General features: G+C 38.3%; 2 protein-coding genes across 3 annotated transcripts; both read right to left on the bottom strand.

The window, feature by feature from the left end:
* Positions 1-4,523: 4,523 nt before the first annotated feature.
* LOC117303020 (metal-response element-binding transcription factor 2-like) lies at positions 4,524-15,885 on the bottom strand. The gene is made up of 15 exons (XM_033787053.1): positions 15,829-15,885; positions 14,589-15,079; positions 14,026-14,107; positions 13,403-13,498; positions 12,698-12,801; positions 12,149-12,179; positions 10,504-10,544; positions 9,908-9,984; positions 9,700-9,752; positions 8,839-8,881; positions 8,467-8,659; positions 8,089-8,156; positions 7,469-7,642; positions 6,954-7,074; positions 4,524-5,564 (listed from the first exon to the last, which is right to left on the bottom strand). Exons 2-15 carry the CDS (start codon positions 15,009-15,011, stop codon positions 4,989-4,991), a joined length of 2,082 nt encoding a protein of 693 aa, XP_033642944.1. The 5' UTR covers positions 15,012-15,079; positions 15,829-15,885; the 3' UTR covers positions 4,524-4,988.
* Positions 15,886-16,822: 937 nt separating this feature from the next.
* LOC117303149 (GDP-fucose protein O-fucosyltransferase 1-like) lies at positions 16,823-22,898 on the bottom strand. Of its 2 annotated transcripts, none has more exons than XM_033787266.1 (8): positions 22,836-22,898; positions 21,879-22,030; positions 21,361-21,482; positions 20,774-20,897; positions 20,277-20,442; positions 19,770-19,965; positions 19,017-19,259; positions 16,823-18,283 (listed from the first exon to the last, which is right to left on the bottom strand). In XM_033787266.1, the coding sequence occupies exons 2-8, from the start codon at positions 22,015-22,017 to the stop codon at positions 18,056-18,058; spliced, it is 1,218 nt and encodes a 405-aa protein (XP_033643157.1). In that variant the 5' UTR covers positions 22,018-22,030; positions 22,836-22,898; the 3' UTR covers positions 16,823-18,055. The 2 variants fall into 2 exon arrangements, with proteins under 2 accessions (XP_033643157.1, XP_033643156.1); XM_033787265.1 differs by having other exon boundaries at positions 21,879-22,027; positions 22,836-22,897.
* Positions 22,899-23,061: the final 163 nt, after the last annotated feature.

Genomic DNA, 23,061 nt, shown 5'->3' with positions numbered 1-23,061 from the left:
TAAAGATTATTGTTAATATCAAGCTCATTTATTTGAGAGGCCACTGAAGAAAGACCAATGGAATTTCTGTGCGACCATTGTGTCCTCTTTTGTACATCCTCAGAGTTGTGCACTATTTCAAAGGCTGACTTTAAAATGCCGACACTGATTCGGTCACTGTGCCCATATATCAATCTAGGCTGAGTTTACCTGGATGGTACGAAACAACGACGAAAAATGTAGGCATTTGTTATGTTCATTGGTAGATATGTTATCTATAATCGTAGCCGTAGCCAAACTCGCAGCCATAGCTGTCAACTATTTAACATAAGCCACAAAACCAGCTGTTCGGTAACACATTCACACACTTGATTCGTTTATTCGTCGAAGTATGTATAGGCTGTATTGTTACAAAATTTGAAAACACGGAGGGTTAGGTTGGAACCACCCCCCCCCCCGCAAAAAACAATTCTTGTAACTGTTTTGTGTAGGGAATGCTGCACTTGGTAATCACTCTTAAAATTATGTTGCCATTCATTTTGAGGGTGATTACTAAACCTCCCTTTAGGCTGCGTGTCACGATGTTCACATAAAGTTTTTTTTCTTCCCTGAATTAGCTGACAGATGGAGCTGTGTCATCACAAAAACACAATCTTCTTGCATAAATTATGCCGCGGGCAATGCGCAAGTACAACATAGCACAAGTCATTGAACAATGGACACTAGATTATAAAAGGATTTAATGAAATTACTATTTCTGTTTGGAGTTGTTTTATATTTAGCGGCAAGTTAATTGGCTTTTTGTTTATATAGTTTAAAGGGATCTGGGTTCTTTTTGTTATAGGACATTATTACACTATCCACAGATTTACATTACTCTTGCACAGTTTTAAGATAAAGATTGTAGAAAAGTTCCCCTTAATTACTTACTGAGGTGCTGTAGTTTTTTAAGAAATGAGTAAAACAATGTCACGGAAATAATTTTTCTTTCGTCTCAGGAGACGATTATTATATTAGCATATACAACGTATTTACCAGTACTGGGTCGATTCATACAAAGTTAGGACTAGTCCTAGCTTAGGACTTGTCCTAGGAGATATTTATAACGTAAGGCTAGTCCTAAGTTAGGACGAGTAACTCGTCCTAACTCGAGGTAAGACTAGTCCCAACTGCTTGTGAAATCGACCCCTGGTATTTTAATACTTTTAGTACTGGTATTTTTGCCAAGCTAAGACCTTTTCTAAGCATTTTTTTTTCATGATTAACAGCTTTTTGAAGTTTAGCCCTGGAGTTTCTGGCAGTGGCTGCTGAATGCGCATTGAGTACCGCAATGCAAGACTATTATAACAACAGTACTTTTGTTTTTAAATAATCCGGAAGTCTGGGACTGTAGTTAGACTTGATTCAAGTCCCGTTCTCGTGTGAGAGGTCCCTAAGCATTTCGCGCCATCTACACTGCTAGCAAACAGTACGGAGCATAGCATCACAAATCAAGTTTTCTGGCGATGGCACGGGATTGGGACTTGAGTCAAGTCTATGGACTTAGAAATAGTAGTCAAAGGCAAGTGCCAGTTTTAATTCATAATGACTGTATAAAAGGTGATTTACGACATAGATCTGTAATGCACATTTCTTTTAATGTATGATTTTTCTTCTCATTCTTATATTACAATATTACAGTGTATTTTGTCCTTTTAAACAGAAAAACAATTAAAGAACAATTTTATATACTAATATCAGAAATGTTGAAGTAAAGTTTGACCATCACCAATCGAACACTATTCATAAAAAATAACAGATTATACAAATGTACAAAAAAATGTTTGGGCGTAACGTAAAAAGATGTCTTTTTTCTTAAAGGAACCGGAATGCATAATACTTGGTCAGAATCCCCTTATACTGGGTTGTAATTTGTGTGATATGTGGTACTTCGCGAAAGGGGACCTGCCTATTTATTTCATGCCTGTTTGGTCCATTGAGTTTAAAAATGCAATGAGAATCGACTTGTTGCAGATCAATTTTTTAAAGGCACTGGACACTGTTGGTAGTTACTATTTATTGTTGGCGATTTATTGTTGGCGTAACAACTTACTGGTAAAGAGCAATGGAGAGCTGTTGAAAGTTTAAACCATTGTGAGAAACGGCTCCCTTTTTGAGAGAGAGGCGGTGTCTCACTCAAATCTTAAAAGACTTAAGGGGAAGGTACACGTTTGGTAATTGTCAAAGACCAGTCTTCTCACTTGGTGTATCCCATCATAACCATAAAGTAACAAGCCTGTGAAAATTTGGGCTCAATTGGTCATCGAAGTTGCGAGAAAATGATGAAAGAAAAAACACCCTTGTTGGACGAATTGGTGTGCTTTCAGATAAGAATAAAGACTTCTAGGTAGAAGTCTTTTATTATTTTAGTCAAAAACTACATTACTTCAGAGGGAGTCGTTTCCCACAATGGATTTTACTATCAACAGCTCTCCAATGCTCGTTACCAAGTCAGTTTTTAAGTTAATATTTTTTAAGTTAATAGTAATTATCCCTTAATTAAGGCATCTGAAAACACACAAATCTGTGCAACAAGGGTGGGTTTTTTTTGTTCATTGTTCTCTTGCAACTTTGATGACCAGTTTAGTCAAATTTTCAAAGATTTGTCATTTTATGCATTTGTTGGAATACATCAATTGAGAATACTGGTCTTTGACAATTACCAAAGGTGTCCAGTGCCTTTAATATAACATGCTGCTGCAATTATAAAACTGACAACATAAAAATACAACAATGGTCAGAAGGGAGAAGTTATGAAACAAATTAACAAAATTAATTGCCTGCACCAGTGCATATATTATAGAGATTGTACATATTTTTGTTACCAGGGGTGAGGACCACTGCTGACTAAAAAGTATGAATCTCGGATTCAGATCGTAAGAGGTTCATTCAAATAATGGCAGTTCAACCTTTTGATAACCCGTAGAGTTATAGATTACAAGGAGCTTTTTATTGAGGTATTCTTAGTGCTAGAGAGGTAGATCAGAGAGCAGGACTTATAAATTAATTTTGAATTTTTGTTTCACCAGGCAGACTTTAAGAAGTCTGAATTCAGATAAAAGTCTGAAATATGTCATCCCTGCTCACATAATTCGAAATGAATTCTTCCCTCCATGGTTTGATCACAATAAATGGAATGGAATAACAAATAAATATAATTGGACATTGTAAACAAAATCAGGGGGCATACATTAATTATCAAACCTAAAAATAACATGTGGAATCTCAGGCGTTTCCAAGGACACAACATTTTAGTTTTTGCTTTTCATTACATTTTAGGTTCACTCTTCAGGAGAAGTTGTAAAATGTGAAAGTGTAAAAAAAACATAAAGAGTTTTAATTGCCATCTCCTCCATTTTGCAAGTTACACCTTCGTAACGAAAAAATTGCCAAGATTTTGCATATAATTTGAATGGCCTTTAAACCCAACGAGTACTATTTAGGCCACATAAGACCCCAGCTTGATGTTTGAGCCACAAAAAAAAAAAAAAAATTTCATTTTAAAACAGGGACGGACCATGCTTTATTAAACCTTTTTTCAAGCTAATTAATAGCAACTTCACAGATTTCTGGAGGAAAAAACCCAAACCAACAAACAATTCAGATTTGATTAAAAACATGCTTGAATTTGACAAAATATTTCAACCTGGCCACTGATCACTTTAAAACTATGTAGTAAATTACAATATAAAGTGCATAGATAAATATCAATGTGTTGTGTTCTTGTGGATGGATATTCAAAAAAACTATTGACAAGTTTTTGAAATATAGTAATGCCCTTCCTTTTGAATGTTGTTTGATGCAAGCAAAATGAGCCTATCCAAATCGGCAGTGAGAAATGCCATAGATTGTATTTTCTTTGGTTCTCTGCTATTAAGCAAATTTCTTGGTCAAGATTGTCTGTTTTACAGCAGTAATAGGGAAATTTATTTATGAATACAAAAACAGTCAGATTATTAACAAAACAAATGAAGTGTTCGGTGTCCCAACAGTGCAACATCGTATCTCAGCACCTGAGGTTTTGTGCATACATTGAGGCATTTATTTAAGAGAGGGTTTGGGCACTGGCAAACTCACATGAAACGTAAATTATATTTTAGGCAATAGGACGATACTGTTGCACTGACACAACATAGTATCAAGTTTAAAGAATGCTTAAAGAACGTTTCCAAAAGGATTTGTATCATGGAAACGATTGGCACCGAACATCCTGAGACAAAATATCCATTTTGAAAAGAGAAAGAAAACAACACAAAAGCAAATTTTTAAGTGTGTACAGTGTATCATTGATAAGTCAAATTCATACTAAACAGACGTATGATGTAACAACATAATATAAATAATTCTTGCAGTTGGAACATAGAGCACGAGGGTGTTTCATCCTTTTTGAAATGGTAGAACCTTCACAGATGGGTTAGATGGGTCAGACCAAAAAATGCAAAAAGCAAGCCTTTATGCTTCGTTTTTGAAAGGGAAAGGGCACCGAGGCATTTTCTCCCTGAAAAGGGCACCCTATGAGAAAATTGTAAAACTTCTACTGGAGCATTTCAAGGGGCATGGAGGCAATCACCTTCATTGCGTCCATGGTGAAGAGGTTTACAGCAAGTGATTTGACGACATTGTGATTTGTGCCACCTCGTTCTACATTTCTGATCAATTTCCCCAATCTGTAGTAATCTTGAACTGTAATAAAATGCTGAATAGTCAACAAGAAACTTGTAAACTGTTCTCGGGGTGAACTCCGTTTTTTTTTTTTTGCATAACGACAATCACCTTCATTGCCTCTGTGAAGTATCAGGCCTGAAAGAGGTTTACGACAAGTGATTTGTCGACATTGTGACTTGTGCCCTACAGTTCAACTGTAATAAAACGCAGAATTTTCAACAAACAATCTGTAAACCAAAGTTATTCTCAGGGTGAACTCCAATAATTGTTTTGCATACAGGTTTGTGTTCCCTTGAAGGAGTTTCTCAAGGTGTTACTCCCTCCCACTGAACAAGATACTGCACCTTGCCATCTGACGTAACTCTCTTCCCCAAGACTTGGTAGTTCTCCCCACATGCCAGCCGTCCCTCTGCACCGTGGTAAGTTGACAGTGACCTCTTAAGCTCCGACATGGACACTGCTCCATTCAGACGCGTCAAGAGTTTCCCAGTGTCCTCGGTCTTAGCAGTTTTTGTCTCTTTGGTCTTGGGGCTTTGGGGTCCATCCCCTTTCTCGCCGGTTTGGTGTTTTCTCTTCCGTTTCCAGCTCCCGTGTTTTCTATGCCTCTTCATTCCATCTCCGCTTTCCCCTCCACTGCTGGCTCCCATCGGGATCGTCGCCGCAGAATAATCCGACCCGGTATCCCCTGATATTGAAGAGTGCTGGCTGAAGCTTATTGGAATCGGCACGCCAGTGCTGTTGGTATAAACTGTCTCAAATGGCCGGATGGTGTCCAGGACAGACTGGCCCTCTGATACTGGGGTGAGGTCAGTTAGCGGCATGCTAGTTCCAGAGTAGCTGACGTAGGACTGGTTGAGGCTGAATGAAGACTGCCGACTCCCCTGTTATAAGTTACATACAAAATCAACAGGATTACAAAACAACAAAATCAACAACGACGACAACAACAAAAACAACATACAAGCACATAAACCCATAGTTGGCAGTCCACTGGTTTGATTGGCAGCATATTGCACCACAGCAACTTGTAAACCATTACATGGCCCTATGTAAAAGTAGTAGGTCTCATATTTCAAACGCAGTCTTGCATGAAAATATTGAATGTTAAAGCGCCTTGAGCATCACCGAGTGACGGATATAAACGCTATATAAGAAGCAATTCTTATAAAGCATGTTTTAAACAGTTTTACCTTTGTGGAAATCCTTGTATCAGTCAACGACGAATGACGATGAAGAGTGACTGAAGCATACTCAGTACTCAGAAACTAATTTTTATCTTTTTTTTATCACACATGATTTGCTCAAGTGGAACAACATTGCACATCCAGGGGCGAGTATCATTGCCGAAAAGAAAAAAAAGTCAGAAACCAGAATCAAGTCTAAACAGTTGAGAAGATATGATGGAATGATGGCATTCCAAGTTTTGATAACGGGGGTTTCGATTTCACAGACTTAGGAACAGTGTACTAGAGGTGTATAAATCACTCAACACATTCAAGAACAGTTTAAAAACTCATTTTCATAGAGAAGCTTTTTCTTATTTTGTTTTTTGCTACTTTCATTGCTTGTTGTTCTTTTGTAGAGTAGCGCCATGAGCGCTGCTTGCGGTGGATACCGGCGCTTTATAAAGTGTCCATTCTTATTATTATTATAAATCAAAGAGCAGAGTTTCTTTTTTTTATCTTGAGTCAAAAAAAACAACAGCTGATTACTCCTCACCCGGGTGACTTAGGCAAAGTATTCCTTCGGTTTTTGGAACCGTTTGATTGTTGTAATCCTATGTAAATGTATGTGTGGACTATAAAACTAACTGAAAAGTTCATTTGAAAAGGTGGTCGTCTTTTGAGATATCGCCGAAAGTCCACGCAGAAATAATAACCCCTAATAGCAATATACGATCTGAGAACCATTGCGTGGTAAAGCTTTTTAAAGAGAAATTTTTGGAGATACAAAGTGTTTTTTTTTTACTAGCCATAATACTTCCAAGTGAAATGTTTTTATTGCTATTTATTTTCAGAGTCATTACTAACTGTATACTTACCCTTTAAAAAGTCTGAAGTCAGATAAAATTTCTCTTCGTTGCATGTCACACTTTTTTGCGCATATTTACCAGAGAATTTGTGAGACAAAACTGATAAGGAACCAGGATGTGATCTTTGGTTTAAAAAGCCTCTCTGCACTCTGGGTGTTCCATGTGGTTTAAAAACGAGGAAATCACACCCCTGGACAAGAGGGGGGATAAAAACTTAGGAATCAAAAGAACTATTTACCGTTCTGATGGCATTCTCTAGCATCTTCCTGGCAGTCTTACTCCTTCTTTCAAGTTCTGCTGGAGATTCAGCCACGTTCTTCCTCTCCCTCTTAGTGGGTTTCAGAGGAACCGGTGAGTTGCTAAAGGAAACAGTAGAAGAAGCTTTAATTTCGTTGGATGCTTTTGCTGTGATTTTTTGTATTTGTATGTTCTTTGGTGCTTATGGAACAAATATAGAAAAAAAAATAGGAAAAAAAGCTTTTTAAGTTGTAACATAATATGCCTATGATATTTTTTCACAGGACTCTGGGAAGTACTGAGTATACAGTGCCAACACACATCGGTGTATGGGTAAAAAAACAAAATTAATATTCTTTATCCCCGATGCAAATTTAACATCTATTATAGTTGTAACGTAGTTCTTAGAAAAAGTTTGGATCAGTCAACGAAAACGCTGCATGGGGATGATTTAAAAAAAAAAAACGTTTTCAAAATCTACATTAGGATGATTTTCAAAAACAGTTTCAAACATACCTTTCAAAAGGCACAAAGGTCACGACCTTCCGACCTGTCATCTTGAGGTCATTCATGACATCATCCGTGATCTGACCAATGGCAGGTAGGATGATTGTCGGTGGAGCTGGAGGCTTTCTTATCCTTAGTCCCCAGATGTTTTGTTTCTTCTTCACTTCTTTGCCGCATGCAAATCTAGTTCAAGTGAATCCAGGTATTGTATTGAAATCACACAAGATTTTACAGTCAAATTAAAAAACAGGGTAAAAGGAGAAAATGTTTTCTTTAGGTGAAGTTTGCGAAAGCACTATGTGTAAATATCTTTTGAGTAGGTTTGGTTCTAAAAAAGAACAGGGGTGGATTTCACAAAGGTAGTCCTAGGCAATGCTAAGAGATAGGACTGGTCCTAAGTTAGGATGGGTTACTGGTCCTTACTTAGGACTGGCCCTATCTCTTAGCATTGCCTAGGACTAGTCCTAAGTTAAGACTACCTTTGTGAAATCCACCCCAGGTGGTTGACAACTCTTGATTCTTAGCATTGCCTAGGACTAGTCCTAAGTTAAGACTACCTTTGTGAAATCCACCCCAGGTGGTTGACAACTCTTGAGAATATTACAGGTTATTTTATAGATTTCTCTTACTTCACTTTTGAGCTGTGTAATGCTTCAAGAAGAGGCTCTTGCTTTTCAGATCTTGTTGTAGCACCAAGCTAGGGAAAAACATCACACAAGTAAATAGGTCACACTTATATAATTGATAATGGTTATAAACAAGAAAGTAGATGCTGCAAGCTTTGGCCTACTTCTGATCACCCAAAGAGGTCAAAGTAAAGGTCATATCCTGATATAAAATTTCCCAATGTAGTATGTTAACAAAGTATCCCAATTTCTAAACACAAAACTAAATTTTCTGTTTTATGTTATTTCTGACTGACATTTTCAGTGACAAAATTGTACTAAATGTTAAGGCGTTTTGTGAAGATTCTCTAAAGCGTGTACTGAAATTCACAGTATACTTACATGTGAGACTTGTAGATTGTACCACTGCTCAGTCAAATAGGGCATAATTTCTTCTTCAAAGTCGTAGTACTTCTTCCGATGTAGTAGAGTTAAGTTGTATAGAACAAGCTGGGCAAGATCTTGCCATTTTAAAGCTAATCTTTTTAAATACTCCGGCCCTGAATTGCACACTGAACAAACAAAGATATAAAACCTACAGAAAAAAGAAAATAACAGAATTAGGTTCATTGAAGAAAAAAAAAGAAAGAAAAAAAAAGTGTATGATTATTTGGAAACACAAACTTCAAAATGGAACAGCTCCCTTTTTTAAAAAGGTCAACCTGAGAATTTGAACAACAACAGTTTCATAAAATAAGTGTAATAATATCTTACCCATCTCCATACAGCATAGGCATCTCAAGACACTGTACACAAGCTGCAATCAAATCCATAAATAGAAATAACAAAATGAATAACAGTAAAAAGTTAGAGCCAAGATCACAAGTTATAAGAAAACTTACATTTTGGTGCACAGACAGGGGCTCCTTCTTGAGTTCTCCGTGGCCATTTCCCCCAAATCAAACAAGCAACTAGACTGGGCCCCTGTCTTTATCCACTAGGATAAAGACAGGTACCTGCTCTTTAGATCCAGTGATTCCATTGGATACAATGGTATTATTGGATAAATGCAGTGACTAAAAGCTACCGTAGCTGGGTTTGTTTTGATTGGTCTGAGGTCACCTCGGTTGGCCAATCAAAACACAGATATGGAAAGCTTACTTTCGGTCGTCCGCACGTGTGTGGTATTATGTATATTATACTACATGCATAGTGAATATGGTACTTGCTTGGTAGTTGGTGGTGTAGGCATTTGTGCGGATCTCTATGTGAGGTCAAAGGTCAAACTACACGCTGGTTTTTGAAGCCGATCTCTGGCATTATTAACAAGCCTCGAAGACTGCGTCAGATGTTCAGGCAACTAGACAGCCAAATGGCAGTTTGAAATCTGATCATAAATTTGTTGTGCTTAGGTACTTGTTGTGCTTTAAAAGCCCTGTGAAATTGGTCCCTAAAGAGTGAAGAAATTGTCTTAATTCTTACTTCATGTACTCATTGCAAGTGTGACAAGATATTTTGGCTGGTAACCTTATTCTGGTAAGCATAATTTTGTTGTGCTTAGCTCCTTTTGTGCTTAACTTAAGCAGCTCTATGAAATTGGGCCCTAAAGAGTGAAGACATTTTTTGAGTTCTTACCCTCGTGAAACCACTGTAGACATCTGCAACACCTCAGCATCTTTAAGTACCACCTACACCAAACAAGGAAACCATTTGTGAAAGCGACTGTGTTATTTTTATCAATTGTACAATTAAAAGTACAGAAATAAGGTTAGAGAAACTTAGTTCACATTGATTATTGATTAGAATTGATTGATTATGAAATTGAAACATCATTAATACTTACTCCCCAGGTCCTCCACAGTAGCAGTAGCACTGCTCAGTGTTGGTCTTATGAGCTGCATCCCAGTGTAGAGCACTTGGCTGAAGACAAAATTAAATTTACAAAAATAAAAAAATAACAAATTGAATTTTGTTTTATTTGAATTTCATGTATGAACTTATCCTCAAGCAAACTTAAATACTTGATTAAGAATTGGTCGACCCACAGCAACAAGAAAAGTGATATAAATCTTTGTCGAACAGCCCATATCACATCCTAGGTATTGCACTGTTCTAACCCTGTGTATTGCGCTGTATTAAGCTTACATAAACGTACAGCTGGTCCGACACCGAGATGCACCAAGATGCACTTGAAGTTTATTTGAAGATAAATTTGTTATCACAAGCTAATTGGATATGGGACACAGCAATATAATTGTCCGTACGGTATTTTACTTGCGCTTGTTTGTTAACTAATAACATTATGGGTTCCTGCTAACATTATTTAAACTCAGTTAAACCTGCTTGTTTTATGCCAAATGCTCAGAATAAAAAAGAGTAAACACGGATGACCATATTGTTATTAACAAAACTGGTGCAATAAAATGATCGAAAACTTACTTTGTATGGTAGAGACTGTTTCATTTCTTGAAAAACTTTTGCTGCAAAATGAAAAACACAAAACAAAAAGCATTTTGTGAAGTCCCACTTATAGATAAATGGTAAATAATTTTTGAGTAGAAATCTCAACTTGAGAGATTATTTACATGATGTACTCGACAGAATTCATGTTCATTTATAACATGTCTATCATTCTGATGAGGTTTGTAGAAACACTGTACATAAATCTCTCTCAACGGGGCAGAGACGAACCCGTGATTTCATAGCACAGATTCTGTTCAAAACCACAACAACTTGTAGCTGTATGATGGTGTCTCTAAAAACATCACCAGGGCCCAATTTCATAGCTCTGCTTAGCGGCCGATTTTGTGCTTACTTCGCAAATTCTATTTCATAGCGCTGCTAACCGTACACGAAAAGGCAGCCCTGATACTTCACGACGGCAACGACGGCAATTGCCGTCGTTGCCCCTACCGATTGCCGCAATGCCCTTCAAAAAACCAATTTTTCACGGCAATGATTGCCGTGCCCTTTTCTCATCATTGCCGCCGTGCCCTTCCTCCCGAAAACAAATTATATTCAACGTTGTCAAAGTTCGAAAATAAGCCCAAAAGTCCCGATGTCCGTGTAAATTTCACGCAACGAAATATACCCCAATTTCACGCACGTAAAGCACAACAGCAGATTTCAGGCCCGTTAGTCGTTGTTCTTTGCGTGCGACAAAAAAAATACTCGAAACATCGAACGCTAGAGGGCGTTTCGGAACAGAGCGATAGCGTGAGATTAAACGCCCTCTAGTGGTAAAATTACGCGAACCAACGCTAAACGCCTTGAGAAAAAGACTCGACGTGTCTTTGCATGCTGGGATAGTGGTTTTCCCCATGCTTGGTATATGTGATGTACCATCATGTACAGCATAGGCGTCGCGCACCGCATGCATTTATTCTGTCAACATCATGTCAAAATGGAACAGTTACGTGGGAATTTTAGCGTCTCTACGAAAAACTACACAACGTGCATGACCAATAGTAGGATTACGTATGAACAAAAATTATTTATTGTGTATTGTAAGTAGTTGTTCTTTATTTTGTTGAATTAGATGAATGCTTTCTTTTTTCATTGGGTAACAGTTAGATTAGAAAATGGAAAAATTGGAAGAACTATTTTTTACAGGCAACTCGGAGGTTTTTTTTCAAACTGCCGTCGTGCCCTTCGCAACTTTTTATGATTGCCGTGATGCCCTTCCAAATTTTTGAAAATTGCCTTGGTGCCCTAAATTTTTACAAAAAGTCAAGGCAAAACTGCCGTGCCCCTTAAAAGCCGAAGTATCAGGGCTGAAAAGGCATGCTAACATTCCGGTGCTTACCGTACGAAAATAAATGACATCACAATGCAAATCCAAGGTAAACACGCAATATGGACGCCCAATTTTTCTGCTAACCTGTGAAATACGCTCAGGCTCAAGCAAATTTTTCTGCTACGGTAAGCACGCAAATTTGCTTACCGTTAAGCAGCGCTATGAAATTGGGCCCAGATTGTATCTCCACAGTGCACACGTTTGAATCCTACCCATGTACAATCACTAGATTGTTTCTCCACCATGTAAAGTTTCAAATCCTACTCATGTCTATCACTATTAACTTACCTACAGGTCCTTTCTTCGAAGCGCCTCCAACCTAGGTTGATTTAAAGACAAACAAAAAACCAAGAACATAGGTAAGTAATAAATATCAGTTTTTTATAAAACAAATAGTTGATCAAAGGAGGTTTGCTTTTTAATTTTGAGATGTTTAGATGGAAATGTTCTCTTGGGACACTTCCAAAAAGCTATTGTTCATGCAGCTTTAAAACTTAAGTCCTACATGAATGACAATGTTGAAAGGAAAAGAACATAAGTATATGGGCCACTCAAAAAATGTAATAGTCCAACAACAACCTAACTGGCACTACTACCTCGTGACCGGGGTGGTCCGGTTGGTCTAAACTTATCTTTCCTCGCCTTCCACTGTTGGGACCCCTGTTCAAACTCAATTGCAGCCGAGTTGGGCCTACGGTCCAGTGTTAAGATTCCGTGTTGTGTTGGGACAACATGAAAGAGTGACTTAAGAGTGACTTAAAAGTACAAGTGAAGATTCACAGTGTTGGTTTGGGGCACAATAGAGGAGTGATTTGAAAGTACAAGTGAATATTTTACCTTGGCAGAGATGACAAAGACACACTGCCTACAGTGCCAGGATTCATCAGGGCAGAGAAGTTTATGACTATCGATGGTTGGTTGATGACACAACTGATGATACCCTACATTCGAACATAGACATGTATCAGTCCCCGAGTTTCACCAGATACAAAAAGAACTTGCAATGGCCTTCGCTCGTCCCCAGCGCCTTACTTTAACCAAAGGCGCTGGGATGGTCAAACGTATCATGCACGCGCATTGGTTTAATAATGCGCAGTCCCATCATGCATCACACTCACACCATGATTTAATTGCACTGTATGCATGACGTACTTCCTGAACAAGAATCTGTGCAAGCTATTAGCCCATCCCAGCGGTTTTGGATGGATAGACTGGCCGCTGGGGTCGAGCGAAGCAATGGCCGGGCCTTTGCCTCAATGAGAGGGGACACTAGATGCCAGCAGACTTACCAGGATAATCCATTGTTCTTAGAAATGTGGGAAAGCAATGAAAAAATACCTGATGTGTCTGCAGTACTTGAATTTGAGGGGAAAATTTAAGCAGACGCAGGGCTTGAAACTAACAAAACTTACTAGATCAGAGTACAAATTAGAAAAACGTTTCTACACAGTTCAACATATAATGTGGTTTTGTTTGAACAATTTGACTTTGGTCAAAAAAGTGATCTTCAAAATACCTATCAGGTTTGCTAAAAGGACTCACCTAAACCGCATCTATCGCAGATAACAATCTCATTGGGAGGTTCTGATTGGTCGCCTTCACAGACGCAGCAGATGATCTCACTATTTGGAACTCTACCTAAACATCAATACACAACAAAATACTTTGTAAATTGATGACACAAATAATTGACGAATGAAAGTCAAATGGCTTGTAGCTAATCTTGAAAACTTGCAACCGCTATATGGATAGAAACTGGTGCTACACGGGTATGGTCAATGATAGTGAACAAGCTACTCTAAAACCAAGGGTATCGAGTTCAAATCCTACTCCATGATTTCATCATGGATTGTACCCTTGCAGAGGCAGAGCCACCATTTTAAGAAGGGGTGCACTTCCGTTAGGAAAACAGATTGTCTATGGGATCCCTATTTTTCTAGACCAAAGGGGAGACCCAGACCCACAAGCCATTGTTTTCATCCTTCGGACAAATCAGGCCAACTACCCAATTCTGTAACGTGTTACACCCGAGAGTTTAAAGGGTTCATTACCAACATACCTATTGCCCCACCCATTTTTCTGTAATGTTACACCTAGGAGGTTTAGGGGAGTGGTTTAGAGAGGGGGGATTCCTCATCTTAAAGTTCCAAAAGGAAAACAAATACCTTTTTGAAGATGCTTAAATAGGACCCAGTGTTCAGAGCTGTCTTCAAAAATCACAAGACACTTTTTCTGGTGTGGGACCACCTGCAATTTCAAGGAAAGACAGAAATTATTTCTTCAAGATGAAATATCTATTTTTCATATTTAAATCCATAAAAACTAAACAGTTTAGCTAGAGTCAGGTACAAGTTCTCAAATTTCCTCTTCTGTTATGTATTTTCACACCAAATGGATTAGAAGACTTATATGCCTGACCTTTTCATAAGCACTTGTTGTTTGGGCCTTCTGGCTCAAATCTTTTTGTATCCTTCACTTTGGCAACGAAGGTTTTAGGACTGTAGTATTTTAAAAAGCACAAGTACAAATTTGAGTATAACAGAGTTGAATTGAGTTTAACTTGGGTTTGAAGCTGATGATTCTACAGTCTAACATAACACACAAATCCAAAACTGTTTATGAATTAAATAAGATTCTGCACGACTACTATTTACACAATTTGACGATTTATTCTTGTAGTAACAAACAATATGAAAGCTTTTTAAATACATGCAGATATTGGACTGACCTTTGACACGGTTCCAAGATAAAATAGACCATCATTCCATCTTGCCAGAACATCAAGCCCCTCCTTAAAATCACAGTCTTCTTCACCTGCATCCTCCTTCCATTCTGAGGGGCACCTCGTAGGCCTACCCCTAGACGCTACGGCTACCTTCTTCCCCAGGCGCATCGACACGTCTTCTTTCTCATCTTCCATCTGGTCGGAAGAACCCAAGTCTACCACATCAGGATGTGCATTCTTCTGATCCTCGGTTTTTAAGGAGGTGGCCAGTTGCTTGGTGGTGCAGTTGTTGTTATTCAGAATTGTTTTACAGTCTGAGAGGCTGGGGCCAGTACCTGGTGGCTGCAGGCTTCGGTCCAATACTGATGATAACGGGGAAAGTGTTTCTGATCTGAGTTGGTTTTTGTGAGAAGTTGGTTTCTCCATCGTTGATCATGAAACCAATCACACACTGTTGTAATGCTGATATTCACTGTCAATTGACACTGGGAAATCTGTAAGGAATAACACATTGACGTATTTGTAAAGTTTAACTTTAATTTGATAAATCATGAAACTTAGGTACGTTTAAAATAAAATAAATTGTTGAAATCCATTTCCAAATTGCTTTAAAAAAACACTTGTCAGACACATACGTACCACCATACCATAATAACCAGCATTATCTGTGAATCTCATTTAGGAACCCATCATACCGGTATTTTGTTTGGGGTAAAATTAAGTTAAAGAAAAAAATGCTGTTGCTTTTGTTCACAATGACATGTTCAAATTTCTGTGCACTTGTAATTGTATTAAGTTTGTTATTTTACAAAAATATGACAAAAACAAAACAAACTTTTGTAATGAGATAAATAAGAATTAAGATACTATTATTGTTGATTATCAAATCAATAATGTAAACAAGAATACTGTTTCTGATTATGATTAAAAAAACACCAGTCGGATCGTGGCGGTCGGATTTTGCATCTTTCCCCACAGTGAAAGAGTTTAGTCGGATCGCAGAACCATGCTTTATTTGGGAAAACAAATGCGTAACTAACACACAGTTCCGTGTCATGACACTAGGTGCAAGACTTCCGTACTGGCACGAAATGACTGCCGACCTCTCGCAATTTATGAAGAAATTCACAGTTTAAACCTACTTCTGTCCCTAGATTCTACACCTCACTGGTCTCTATTTATTCTACAATATCTTATCTTGTGATCCTTAAGAGACAATGTGGTGTCTCAACGAAAAACTTACCAAATCAGGCAGAAATGTTACGTGATTTTCCCCATCTTCCGGTCGTTTCCCGCGAAAATCCAAAAGCACACTGTGCAATCGGTGTGCGTATCCTAGACTCAACCGAACGAGGGCGCTCGTCAACTTACTATTCGCGCATCTCTCAAGCGAAGTAAAAACCTCTTGGCGCTTTTTGATAGTTCTTGCGGCCGAAAACGTTCTGGGAGTACTCGTTGGAGTACTTGCCAATCAATCAAGTATCACACATTGCTTTACCTAGCGTTGTTTTTACTTGCACTTATTTTCTAAGCACAACTTTCCACCTGTTTCACGCACACCTAGTCTTCACCGCAGCTTTTACATCCAGAAGTGGACTTTGCTGAGTACCAGCGCAGAGATGTAGACGTCGTACAATCCTTTTTCTCTCAAGGGAAGCGCCGACACATCTGCCCTGGGAAAAAAAACTTATAGATAATACAAAGGAAATAATTGTTGACAAGTTTGAAAGATTGACAAAACATTTATAATCCATAGTGGCCCTAATAAATTATGTTGCCCCCACCCTGATATTAAAAAGGGTCAAATTTCTCTGTATACGAAAGCTAAAAGGATACCTGAGGATTATGTTGCCTGTCCACTGGATCAATTCGAGTCATAGCATTTGTGTTATGTCTGTAGCACTTGTATCATGCACAAGAAGCACAGTAGCAAGTCTGGTTTTCCTTCTCTTTCAGTCCATCCAAGGTTTTTAAAATTAATTCCCAATGACCATGAAAACCACAGAGATCACATGTTCTTGTACTCCATTGAACCCCCTTCCCACTATCAAGCATTACATCCCCCAGAAGAACCAATAAACACAGTATAAAAATACTACCTAAATCCAGTTCAAAATCAAATTCCATCATAGGCATAATTATTGTAAAACAAAAAATTGAAAAAGAGGGGGGGGGGATCCAAACAACAACAAATATAGACAAAATAATAACAAAATAAAGAATCTATGCAATTTATTTAAAAATGTTTAATTCCAATAATTATGTACAAGTATAAAGTAAAGAAGATAATTTGTAAGGCACAAGTTATAACAATATTTACAACATGTGTGAGACATAAGACCAAAAGTATTATCATCAACATTAAAAAGAATCTTAAAGAATGCAACATTTGACGGATTGCCCCTCCACTCAATTTTGGGGTACCTCAAAAAGAGATTCTTTCAAATGAATATTCAATATTTATTATTGCTGAAGATTTAAAAATTAAGTGATAATTTTTTTTTGCGAAATACAAAGCTGCTTGGTTTTAATGCTGTTTTGTTAAACCCTCAATAAACACCACTTCCATAACATTTAAATACCTGCATTTTCATGGTGAATTAATTCCCTAAAAATGTTGAATACAAAAATAAAAATTAAAAACTGTAATTTTTAACCTATATTTCATCAATGCGTTTTCCAACACTTTAAAATGAGATCTTATATACTTTTTGCACATAAAGTTTTATGTTTAGATTGTTAATGCAATCAATGATTAACTTTGAGGAAAAGATGTTTCTGCATTTGATGAAATACAAAATAAAACAACAAGGTGTTTTACTTAAAAATAACTTGATTATGAAGTTGCTACCTAAAAAAAAAGAAATCTTTTCAAAATAAACTTTTAAAAAGTTAAAAATAATATTTTCAAAATAAACTTTAAAAAAGAAAAAACATACCTTCAAAGCTAAAAAAAGAAACCAACAACCAAGAACACACTAAGAACACCACTCACAGCAATACTTTCTTCACTAGATCAATTAATTCCTTTAAGGAAGATCTAGTTGAGAAATATTGGGCGTCGTTAACGCCCCTATCTACAACAAATTAACATTAAAGCTTTAATAGATGGAAATTTGCATCGGGAATAATGAATGTTAATAATGGTTTCTCACATTATACACCGATGTGACATTATACACCGATGTGTATTAGCACTGTATGCTCATTATTATCCGAGCTCTGTGAACAAAATCACAGGCATATTGTTTGGGTTGAATTCGAAACCCAAACCTTTGCAGTTCTAGAGCAGTGAGTGTCCAGGGGTCACTTACAATATGATAAGACACTGCTCTAGAATTGCAAAGGTCATGGGTTCGAATCCTACTCGAGAAATTTGCCTGTGATTTTTTTCGCAGAGCTCGGGAAAGTACTGAGTATACAGTGCGAACACACATCGTTGTAAATGGGTTAAACCAAAATCTATAGCATTAAAGTTCATCAGCGACATGGCCGACAATCTTTCTCTTCTTCTTGGGTTTAGACTCGGAGAGTAGATTATCAACAGCCCAGAAGGAGTTTGTCTTGTGAGCCATCAGCCTCTCCCTGGCTGCAAATGCTGAGAATGTGGATATACAGTTACCTATGTAGTGATCTGACTTTGCTAGGATTGCTAACTCTACATGCGGCTCATGATCATCAAACTGTACAACCTTCACCTGTTTGGAAATAAAATAAAGACAATGTTTATTATCTAAGGATTCGAACTGCCTCTAGCTACCGGGCAATCTTGGTGGTCAAGTTGATAAGACATTGCTCTAGAATTGCAAAGGTCATGGGTTCAAATCCCATCCACGTATAAATATGGCTGTGATTTTTTTTTGACAGACCTCAGGAAAGTACCGAGTATACAGTACTAACACTGGAATCCCCAAGGTCGGGTTGGTGTAGTGATGTTTGCCTCACCTCCAACCTCTGCGACCCCGGATCGAATCCCATCGGGGGCACTATCTGGATTAGGTCTTCAGTCCCTACTTGACTGCAAGGGTTTTGCCCTGGAATAATTCTCCAGGGTTTTTCTCCCACTAAAATTTGAAATTTCTTAACTGTCTTCTCTCTTAATGTTTGGCTCTAATAAGAGCGTTGAGAATATATACCGAACATAAAACATGGGGTGCGTTCGATTAGCTTCCCCGGGTTGACCCCACTCTGCCCCAGGTACGTTCAAATAGCTTTGACGTCATTCCAGGGGCTCAACCGGGTCAGCCCCCAGTGCCCTGCTTGTGGAACAGGTCACTTGGGGCTGGCCCGAGGTGCATGATGTCATCACGAGAGGGCGAGTGTGACCTTTCGATTAGCTCTTGTCAGGGTTTCACCTGAATGAGCACACCGGGTCGACATGGGGAAGCCAATCAAATGCACCAATAGAAAACAATCAAGGGAAATACTAGCCTTGTATGGTTCCAGCATCTTTGTAAGCTCTGCTATCATCGGGTCGGCATCAGCAGCCACAAACACCACCTTAGCTTTCATCTTCTTAACCCTCCTGCGCACCTGTTTCTTAACGAGGTCCCGAGGTGGGAAACACATCTCTTGAGTCACCTGTCCATGCTCAAAGTGGTAGCCTAGACACTGTGGTGAGCCAAACAGGTGTCGGTTCGTCTCCTTCCCGATGTGATTGTCGCAGACATTTACCTGCGAGATACAATATGAATATTTATATGAATATTTATAATGTGTCAGTATCCATCACAACAGATGCTCATTGTGCAATAACCAGAAATATTAATTGAAAGAAATAAGTTTTAATATACACATAGCTACAACATGTACCTTTATAAAAAAAAATCAGAAAAACACTTCATGGGCTATAGATGGACAACCAAGTTTTAAGAATTTCCTGATAACTACTCACAGAGGGTACAAGTATGTTGCAAATGTTTTGAGGAAGTTTACTTCAAAGACGAGGACTGGCATTAGAGAATGATCAATCCCCAGGTATTGTGAGTGAGAGACAACAAGCAAGGACAAATCTAAAGACCTAAGGGTCCTAGGTTCCATGATTTTACCACTTACCCCTACCCCAGAGCAGGGGTGGCTATTGACGATGGTATGCCAATTTGTCATCGTGTGAAATGGCTGGCCTTTATTCCCTGGGGAATAGAGTAGCGTGAAAAGGGCTTTTCAAGCTAAACAGGTACCTACCCAATCTACACCGTTTCTCATATGCAGCCCAAGGAACGGTCCTTCAGGGATGTTCTTAGCAATGAAGTCATTGGCTTGTTTCTCTATGAACTTGGACCAGACAAGGAATTTATGTAGAGGAACATTTTGCTCTTGTACTGGGAAACTTCCTGGAGCACCACCGAAGGCAAGGACGGGATGTGACGAGGCAGGAAATCTGTGCGAAACAAGAGTGGATATGTTCAGCAGACAGTACAGGGGCAAATGTGTTAAGACTTACACCATACAGGGTTGGGGGGGGGGTTTAAACCTAAAGAAATGTGAAAAACACAATGTCTTAAAAGTCAAAACAATGTCTTATCTTTGATTTAGACACTTTAATTTTGAATGATTGATTGATCGATTCCTTACACAAACTGACAGTAAAAAAAGAGTGTTGTGGTTTTTATTGAACAGCCCGGACACTGCTAGTTTTAACTGGTCGTATAAGAACCTGTCGCATACTCTTTTATGCCCTTACTAACTTACCTCTCATTCCATTTTCTAGCATTCTGGCTTGAAGCTTCATAGTTGAGGCCAGCCCCATACTCTACATAGGAATCAAAGTCCACCTTGAAGTTATCCCAGAAAGGTCCGAAGGGGTTGCCTTCTTTCATCATGCAGGAGCTGTCCTGGCGGTAGGTGTAACAAAATCCTTGTGGCAAAAATTCACGTAAATCAAAACGGTTACCAATAAGAAAATCAAGTGGGTAGTTAAGAGAGATATTACTGCTACCATGTTTCAAGCTCTTAAATTTTAATAAGCACAAAAAAGTCTGTGCACATAATTAATTGGTTTCCTTCAAATTTCTACTGGAGCATTTCAAGGGCACCAAGGCAATGACGAGGGGCAATCCCCTAGATGCCTCCATGAAGTGTCATGACTGCAATAAAGAACCATGCATGTTGCGTGGATCTTGATTGAAGTTCCGAAAGTGAATCAACAGAAGTAACGTTTTCATCAACATTGCTGTATCTCAGCTTACCTTTTCTCTTTCCAATGGGCCAGACTTTGGGAGCGAGATTCTTCATGAAGACTTCCATTGTAATTACCCTGTGGTATTCGGCCAAGGGTTCCACTTGGAAATAGGTATCAAACGGAATCTGGACCTATCCAAAATACATAGTAACAATGATAACTTAAAGGGACACATTGCCTTGGATCGGGGAGTTGGTCAATAAAAATGTTTGTTATGAAACGCACAGTTAGAATGATGTTTTAAAAATAGAATATGATGATCCACACAAATATGCCTCAAAATTGCATGGTTTTCCCTTTACTTTGCGAACTAACATGGTCTGCCTTTTTTTGGAGTCAAATTGTCAACCATAGTTGGTAGTCCTTGTGTGAATTGACCCTAAGCTGACCTTAGCAGTGGCCATAGCCGCCAATTTGAAATGACTATACCAATGTGTCAGCTGACGCTATTGTCGGTCACCTGGTAATAATGTCGGGTGCCTTGACCTATCATCGGTGACGACATAGACTTTTGGCGTGCAGCACCGCAGTTGTTAAATTTTGACAATAGAGGGCGCTACCAATTGTGTTTTCGTCGAATTGATCTATACTTACTGATGGAGGTCTTCCACCTGGCTTGCCGTATTCGACCCAAGGAGGTAACACCATGGTGCGATCCAGACTCTTAACAAAAGCCAACGCTCCTAGAAACTGGTCTGCCTGGTTACCAAAGCGCCCTGAAATAAAACAACTCCAATATTAACAATCTTAATACCATACCATTAATCATGTTTACTATTCCTTAAATCTATTTGCTTCTACATGACAAACCCACAACATTCAATTAGGTTGGGTACCTTGCTCTTGCCCTCTACAACTAGGAAGCAACATTCTTTAGGTTAGTGCAGGCACACACAGCCTTCTTCTGAATTCTGAAGTACTCTTGAATGATGGCTCAAATTCATCACTTTTTTTTCAAGAACAGGGTCTAATAATTCAAGGCTAATAACTTTGTTTGCATGCAAATCAAACAACCAGTGAGCAACAACGCTTGCTATCTTTTCTGGGGTAAACAAATCTTTCTCTTAGGTGTTACTGCCAAAGTTTTGTTGGTTTCTATGAATTGAACTCACCCATGCAAGGACAGTAGACAACATATCCCTTGGGGTCTATCGTCAAGTCATTAGCAGAACATCTCAATATGAAGACCAACAGAAACTGAATAAAAACGGCAATCCATCGAGGAAGACACACCATGACTTGTGTCATCATAGCTCTGTGCCTGCTGGAATATAAAACAAGAGGGTTTTATATTCAAAAATCAAAATGTTAAAAAGAACACCAATTTGACTTCTTACAGTTATACCAAAATAGTTTTTGCAAACTGCTTACCAATGAAAATAATATTTGACTAATAATCAGGGCACTTTATTATTAAGCCTGGTTCATACTTCTAGCGAATTCGAAGCAAAATTTTGGTGACGCAACAATCGGTACGTGCTTTCTTTCCCTTTAGTGCTTTAGATTTACTCAACTGGACACACAATGCAAATATTATGTTTTCACCTTGTTTGAGAGATTGAGTATGTGTACTAAATAACCTCCGCACTCTGCCCCGGCTGTATTTTATCGTTTTCATTTTTTATAGGGCAATAAAATACAGCTGCCATTCTACTCTAGCTGCCAGTGCTCTCCCACCAATCCAAATGCAACAGTTGGTCAATGCATGGAGGTAGAATGGATTGAGTAAAGAGTGGCAATTTCATTCAACTTTTATCAACTTATCAACTTATCAAGGACAAGGGTTCCGTTACGATTATTACAGTTATGATCTGATTTATGTACTTTATTATTTAGATTTTTATTTTTTTGTAATTTAAGAACAATCCTTTCTCCTTAAATAAATAAATGTCGGCAATGGGTGGGAAGTTTTAGGGTCATGAACAAAACTTTCCGTATCCTGCCGGCAGTCGTCAGTCCACCACTTTTTATAAATAAAAAGGAACCAATATCTCATATGATACTATTCCAAAGTGGAATTTCTCGGGCATTTTTCCTTATAAAATATAACGACAAAAATGTTCACTCACCCGATAAACAATCAAAAAAGGATGATGAAGAGAATCCACCACCGGTGAAATGCAAGTGGGAATTAGTGTATGTAGAGGTCAGAGGTCATCGAGGTCAGTTTGTACACGTATCACAAGTGACCCCTGGATGATGTCACACAAATGGCTGGAACCATTTTAAATTTGGGAACGTGTTTGTTCGATAAAGTTGACAAGAATGAAAACAAGTTTTAATATTGTCACTTAA

The sequence above is a fragment of the Asterias rubens genome, chromosome 19 (assembly GCF_902459465.1).
Source record: "Asterias rubens chromosome 19, eAstRub1.3, whole genome shotgun sequence".
Lineage (NCBI taxonomy): Eukaryota > Metazoa > Echinodermata > Asteroidea > Forcipulatida > Asteriidae > Asterias > Asterias rubens.
Note: the sequence above shows the minus strand (reverse complement) of the source record. Positions and strands in the feature narration are given on the sequence as shown.

What these genes read in the sequence shown, in the direction of transcription:
- LOC117303020 (XM_033787053.1), bottom strand. Translation starts at nt 15,011, where the DNA reads ATGGAGAAACCAACTTCTCACAAAAACCAACTCAGATCAGAAACACTT. An exon ending in ATTTAAGCATCTTCAAAAAG is followed by an intron (nt 13,499 to 14,025) that starts GTATTTGTTTTC and finishes ATTGATGTTTAG; the next exon opens with GTAGAGTTCCAAATAGTGAG. An exon ending in ACAATCTACAAGTCTCACAT is followed by an intron (nt 8,157 to 8,466) that starts GTAAGTATACTG and finishes GTTTTTCCCTAG; the next exon opens with CTTGGTGCTACAACAAGATC.
- LOC117303149 (XM_033787266.1), bottom strand. Translation starts at nt 22,017, where the DNA reads ATGATGACACAAGTCATGGTGTGTCTTCCTCGATGGATTGCCGTTTTT. An exon ending in CAGGTGGAAGACCTCCATCA is followed by an intron (nt 20,898 to 21,360) that starts GTAAGTATAGAT and finishes TATTTTGGATAG; the next exon opens with GTCCAGATTCCGTTTGATAC. An exon ending in TGAGAAACGGTGTAGATTGG is followed by an intron (nt 19,260 to 19,769) that starts GTAGGTACCTGT and finishes TGTATCTCGCAG; the next exon opens with GTAAATGTCTGCGACAATCA.